Here is a 7,195-nt window from a genome sequence, read left to right on the forward strand (position 1 = left end):
TAAAACATTGTCTTCCTGTGTTTGAAATTTAGGTAACCTAATCCATGGGTAAAGTTGGGAAGATGTGGAACAGTTTCAAGTACAGATGCCAGAATCTCTTCAACTCTGAAGGTGGAAGCAGAAGTGAAAATGTAGATGTAAACTCTAATTGTTCTTCTGTTAGAGATAAAAGTGTGTTTGTTCCTGATCCAGCTGTGCAACGACCCAGCAGCCCTTTAAGAGATGTTTCTTTACAACTGAGTCTAAACCCTTCAAAAAGCTCTGCAAGGAAAAATCAAAACTGTGCTGCAGAAATCCCACAAATTGTGGAAATAAGCATTGAGAGAGAGTGCGACTTGGGTGTTGCCACAGGAGCTAGACTTGCACGAAGAGATTCCTACTCAAGGCATGCACCATGGGGTGGGAAAAAGAAACATTCCTGCTCTACAAAAACCCAGAGCTCTTTGGATAGTGATAAAAGATTTGGCCGTTCTCGCTTGCAAAGGAGAGAGAGAAGATACGGCGTGAGCTCTGTTCATGACACGGACAGTGTCTCAAGCAGGACCATTGGGAGTCGCTCTCTGCGACAAAGACTTCAGGATACTGTTGGCTTGTGTTTTCCTATGAGAACGTACTGCAGACCATCCAAACCTCTCTTTTCTAACAAAAGAAAGATCCATCTTTCTGAACTAATGCTAGAGAAATGTCCTTTCCCTCCTGGGTCAGATCTGGCTCAAAAATGGCATCTAATTAAGCAGCACACAGCCCCAGTGAGCCCGCACTCAACTCTCTTTGATGCATTTGATCCTTCTGTGGCTTCTACAGAAGATGAAGAGGACAGGCTCAGAGAAAGACGAAGGCTCAGTATTGAAGAAGGGGTTGATCCCCCTCCCAATGCTCAGATACATACTTTTGAAGCTACTGCACAAGTTAACCCGCTATATAAACTGGGACCAAAGTTGGCCCCTGGCATGTCTGAGATGACTGGAGACTGTAGTTCAACGCCACAGGGAAGTTGCGACCTGGAGGAAGACACAACTACTCTCTGCTTGCAGTCGCGTAGGCAAAAGCAGCGCCAGGTATCAGGAGAGAGCCATAGCCACACCAGCAGACAGGGAGCTTGGAAAGTACATACTCAGATTGATTATATACACTGCCTTGTCCCAGACTTACTGCAAATTACTGGCAATCCTTGTTACTGGGGAGTGATGGACCGCTACGAAGCAGAAGCACTTCTGGAAGGAAAACCCGAAGGCACTTTTTTGCTCAGGGATTCTGCTCAAGAAGACTACCTCTTCTCTGTGAGCTTCCGCCGCTACAACCGGTCTCTGCATGCACGCATTGAACAATGGAACCACAACTTTAGTTTTGATGCTCATGACCCCTGCGTGTTTCACTCCTCAACTGTTACAGGGCTTCTAGAACACTACAAAGATCCTAGTTCTTGCATGTTTTTTGAACCTTTGCTTACAGTCTCCCTAAACAGAACTTTCCCTTTCAGCTTGCAATATATCTGCCGGGCAGTAATCTGTAGGTACACTTCGTATGATGGGATTGATTGTCTCCCTTTGCCATCAATGTTGCAGGACTTTCTAAAGGAATATCACTATAAGCAAAAGGTCCGAGTGCGATGGTTGGAGCGGGAACCAATAAAGGCAAAGTGAACAGAGTTCAGAGTCCCCAGTAAGCTCACTAGAAATATGTGCTTTTTTGTGCAAATACAGTATAACTGTGGTTAGCACATCAGTGTTCAGCTTCTTCATCTTCTTTTGCAATGTGGTACTTTAAGCTTAATGTGTTTTTGAGTGTGTTCAGATGCTGCCTGCTATTAATCAAGCTTAGTTGTGAATATCTCTTGAAACAATATACTGAACACAAATTCACACATTTTTTAACGCGGGCTTGCAGATTATAATTGTCCAGTTCTGAAATACACTATTTTCTCCCGCAATTTCTATAGTTATCACCATATGTAAAGCGGCCATTGAGTATTTTCTAAGTTCCATTCAATTTCAACAAAGTGAGTTGCTGCCTTTTTTCATTTTTTAACATGTTGAACACCAGCAATTGTGTTCCAGTGTAGTTGCTTTCTTAGTACATTTTAAAGTTCAGTTTCCCCCCCCCCATGACAATTTTCACATTAAAGCTATTCTAAAATGAAAAATCATGAGCAACAAGGGAAACTGCTGTCACCTAGCACTTCTAAGAATTGATCACGTACATTAATGAGCACTTATATGCATCTACTCGGCACCAAACTTTGGTTTTTAAAAGGGCTGTATCCCAATTAAGTATACTTTAGTGTATGATTGTTTGAGTGCTAATAGATTAATCAGCCAACTAAGTTTGCATAAATGTGCATATCACTAAAATAGTAATCATATGCAAGAAAAAGTAAACACATACTTTATTTATTTTATAATGATGCCTACATGTGCCTACTGTGATACCTTGAAAGAGGCATCTCTTATAGCAGTGGTCACCAACCTTTTTGGATCTGGGGGCACATTCTGAATTTTGAGAAGATGCCAAGGGTACCAGTTAGAAAATGGCTGCCACCGGGGGTGTAGCCTAACACATAATGGCTGCCACCTTCAAAAGAGAAGAAAAAGAAAAGAAACGGGAACATAAAATAGTTCAAATATGGGAAAATCAGTTCAGGTTTTAAAAATATATATATATATATGCATAGTCAGAGACAAAAAGACATAATGCTGACTCACAAGTATTTCCCCCCTATTTTTATGGAGAAGAAAATAATAGAAAAACACAGAAAATACAGAAAGGACTCACCAGAGTAGTAGTGTGATTTTAAGGCTGACTCATCTACAAGCATCTCAAAACTAGGGGTGTATGAGGATACGATGATAATGATTTTTTGCCTTTGCACTAAGCCCTCCTCTCTACAGACAACCTGGGAGCAATCCCTGTGGGCCAGGCAGGAGCAAAAAGTGATAATAACATTGATGCCTCTGAAATGACTCCCTCCCCAAAAAACAACAACTTGGAAACAATTGGGAATAATATAGTGAAGATGGTGATGTTGATAATAATGATGCCTCCGCATTACCCCACCCCTCAAGAATGTAACAACTTGGAAACAACCAGGAAAATTCTTAGCATCATCATTATTATTATCACCAACACCATTATGATGCTTCTGTACTGGGCTCTCCCCTTCAAACAACTTTGGGACAATCCTTGCTGTAGGGCAAGTAGCAGGGAGAAAAAGGGTTTCCATATCCTTACACCCTCCCTGAGTTCAACAGAGGCCTCAAGCAGCTGGCTGGTCCACGTGCCGGCAGGCAGCAAACAAGTATGGCAACAATGGGAGGCTTGCCATCTTGCTCCCCCCACCCCACATTTTCAAAAAAGTTTCTTAAGTAACTATCTGCAGGCTGTTTCATGTGGCCAGCAGGCAGCAAAACTATTAATTCCTGGGCTGCTTCCCCTACTCCAAACATATTTTCAAAAGCCTCTCAAGTAGCAGCCTGTCAACTGTTCCGCGTGGCTGGCAGGCAGCAAAGCATATGCAGCTGCAGACTTTCCAAGGACTGGGAAACAAGACAGTAACAAGAAAAGTGCACTAAAGGGAAGAGGGAACGGCACCTCTATGGGACCCTTTGCCTGCTCTCCAAACAACTCATTTATCAGGCACAGCTCTGGCTACACTCACTGACTTAAAAACACTGGCAGGTGGGAGCAGCCAGGCTGGTTCATTTCACGTCAGTTGCTTAGAAGAGCACCTGCACCTTCTGCTTCATAACTTCTTTTCTAGGATGGCTAGAGTCCTGTGTAAGAAAGAAAGAGTTGTGGGTAGGGGCAGTCTGGAGGCACCAGTGAAGGCTGCCTCAGGCACCCAGTTGGCAACACCCCTCCCAAAAAAAATCCTACAACATGGCGCAGAAGGATGAGTTCCTCTTCTAAGATGTTGCACAGTTTGTAGAAGTACTTAAAACTTGCACATTTCCTAAAAATCTTCTATACCATTAATTGGGGTCACCTTAATCAGATGGATTGTAGTCAGTTGTCTTAAGCATTGCAGCCCTAGTTTAAAAGCAACTTTAAAAATAAAGTTTAGTATACACAGCGCTTCAGTAACTTCTGTCTAACACTGCAAGCTTTCACAGAAGTAAGATTCATTAAATTCAGTGGGACTAAACTAGATAAGCGTGTGTAGGATTGCAGTTTAAGTCAACTGCTGCTGGTAAGTCGTGATTATGAACTTGACTCAACTATACGAAACCTGACAGTAGTAATTGGAGCTTTGCATTAACTGATTTTTTTAATGGTTCAAAACAGTATTTTTAACTGTCTGCTAAAAACTAATGGTCATCTAGCTTAGTTATAACTTAAAGCTGATCCAGAAAAGATAATGTTCTGTTCCGCTTCTTTCCCTCCACCCTACTCAATGCATCATACGTAAAGTTTCAGGCTTCATATAGGTACTGTTGTATTTGTAAATGGTGTAGCACCTTCTTTTGGTAACTTGTAGATTGTGTTCTCCTTGAGCAAAAAACTTTTGAAGCTTGCTCTTTTGCTTCTGGTCCCCCCCTCCCACCGTGGACAGAACATAACCTGTTTTGTCCTAGTTGTGTTTGCACTAAAATTTGTGTTGGAGTACAGAGTCTCTTGTTTTTTGCTTGTGTATCTTGTACCAATGACTAGTGCTCCCTAGGTTCTTAACCAGTTGACAGTGACTGTGAGGTAGGAAAACTTCAAAGCTGCGTATACAAGAAGAGTTATACTTGTATGCCAACACTAACCAGTTTATCAATGTGTGTTTTTCCTCCGCTTGCTGTGCCTTGTTACAGCTTTTTGTGCTAATAAAGTACAGTATTTTCAGTGTTATACTTGTATATTTGCTCTTTTATATTTGCAGAGCTTCTCTTGTAGCAGTTAACCATTTTTTAAAAAAAAGCTTTATCTTACATTTAGTTTAGCTTGCACAAATGTGCAATTGAATGATTACTTGACATGTCACCAAATTTAAGCATAAATAAAATTCTCTAGAACACCCAAATACAGTGGTACCTCGGGTTACGTGCCCGATCTGTTCCGGGATGCTGTTTGCACCCCGTAAAGTACGTAACCCGAGCATCCATTTTGCGCATGTGCGAACTGTGTAGAATGCTTCTGTGCATGTGCAGACCGCACGGACATGCGCAGAAGCGTCTGCACGGCAAAATTCAATTCCGGGATTGCGGGGTTCGTGACCCAAAAAAACGCAACCCGAAGTGGACGTAACCTGAGGTACCACTGTACAGATGTTTCCAAGCATTTGGGGCCATTTCACACATTGCATGAAGGCAACTGTGGGTTTTCCATGGGATACGCTTGACAACTGGTGCAAATCCCAGCTCTCTAGTGTGGATCTGAATGGGGTGTGCTTTTTACACCCACAGATTTCATTTTTTGATGTGTGCTTCTATCGAAGGTGTGTATCTTAAAAACAACAATGTAATGCAGCCTTTCTCAGCCTTGGGTCCCCAGATGTTTTTGGCCTACAACTCCCATCATCCCTGACCACTGGTCCTGCTACCTAGGGATGATGGGAGTTGTAAGCCAAAAACATCTGGGGACCCAAGGTTGAGAAAGGCTGATGTAATGCTTGAAGTGGCCTTTGGTTTTCATTGCATAACCATAGAATACCTGTAGCTTTCTAATAGTGGGTCTGCAGTATATAGGCACTTCAAAAAGGCAATTATATTTGGAAAACCCATATATAAACACAATGTGTACATCTCATGTACACAAACACAGGTTTTGCCTGTTATACTTATGTTTGTTCATACATTTATTAAGCTAAATATATATTCTTCACAAGATGCATTCATTCAAAGGCTTTTTGGCACCTTGGAATGAAATGCAATTCATTTTTTGTTTAAATTGCTTTTATTATAGAGTCATAAGTTATTGTGCAATATATTTAAAGTATGACATAATAGCTTGTCATTTTTGAAGTGGACCTAAGATCAGGTGATGTTTCTGGATATAATTGGTTAGCTATTTGCCATGTGTGGCAGTGGTAAAGGGCAATATTTATACCCTTCCACAGCGCCTGGCGAAACAATTGAATTTTTATTTTTGCACTAATGAGTTTGCAAAGAATGGATTGAATAGATGCTACAGAATAAGTGGTTAAAAAAAAGGTTTTGAAATACTGTTCCAGACATCTTTTATGGTAGACGGCTAGGCTACAATCCTTTAATGTCCTTCCTGGGAGTCCAACAGAACTTGGTGAGTTTTACTTTTGAGAGATCATATATAGCAGGAGTGGCCACCCCCCAAGAGACTGCGATCTACTCACAGAGTTAAAAACTGGCAGTGATCTACCCCCTTTTTTGGGGTGCAGGCAAAGATGTTGAGCTTTTTTTAGGAGAGCCGAAGTTGTTGAGCTGCTTCGGGCGGGAGCCAGTGATCTACCACAGACGTCCAGTGATCTACCGGTGGATCACAATCTACCTGTTGGACATGCCTAATATATAGGGTTGCACTGTAAATTGAGTTAATATTTCAGTATTGTCCACTTGTTGAAATACTACATTTTGACACAACATAATGTTTTTCCATTCACATTTTAACCAACTTCTAATGTATTAAAGGTAAAGGGACCCCTGACCATTAGGTCCAGTTGCGGATGACTCTGGGGTTGCGGCGCTCATCTCGCTTTATTGGCCGAGGGAGCCGATGTACAGCTTCCGGGTCATGTGGCCAGCATGACTAAGCTGCTTCTGGCAACCCAGAAGCGGTACCTATTTATCTACAAGCACTTTGATGTGCTTTCCAACTTATAGGTGGGCAGGAGCTGGGACCAAGCAACAGGAGCTCACCCCGTCACGGGGATTCAAACCGCCGACCTTCTGATCAGCAAGCCCTAGGCTCTGTGTTTTAGATCACAGTGTCACCCGCGTCCCACTTATGTATTACTAATGTATTATATGCACCTAAATGTGTGCTTTTGTTCAGACACCTATCATAATCTTCCTCACACTGTGATAGAAAAGGCATGTGCCCATATTCTCTCCATGTACTTAATGTAACCTGTGAGACAAGTAATACATATAAAAATTTATTTGCCTGGTATCCTATTTTGTGTAATTTTTCTTTCAGAGAAGAACAGAGAGGAAAGAAAGCATGCATCAGGCCACTGCATAGATAAGATGTGCATGTCAAGTGCCCACTGTATTTTAGATACTGTACTGGGGTGGCGAAA

General features: G+C 41.9%; 1 protein-coding gene across 2 annotated transcripts in view; it reads left to right on the forward strand.

Moving 5' to 3' along the window:
* SOCS5 (suppressor of cytokine signaling 5) overlaps positions 1 to 4,830 on the forward strand; it is a 28,945-nt gene extending 24,115 nt beyond the window's left edge. For both annotated transcript variants that reach the window (XM_033144916.1, XM_033144915.1), the window contains exon 2: positions 33 to 4,830. In XM_033144916.1, the coding sequence (XP_033000807.1) occupies positions 45 to 1,643 (1,599 nt within the window). In that variant the 5' untranslated portion in view covers positions 33 to 44 and the 3' untranslated portion in view covers positions 1,644 to 4,830. The remainder of the gene's footprint in view (positions 1 to 32) is intronic.
* The last annotated feature ends 2,365 nt before the right edge of the window (positions 4,831 to 7,195 follow it).

Source organism: Lacerta agilis, chromosome 3 (genome assembly GCF_009819535.1).
Source record: "Lacerta agilis isolate rLacAgi1 chromosome 3, rLacAgi1.pri, whole genome shotgun sequence".
Taxonomy (NCBI): Eukaryota; Metazoa; Chordata; class Lepidosauria; order Squamata; family Lacertidae; genus Lacerta; species Lacerta agilis.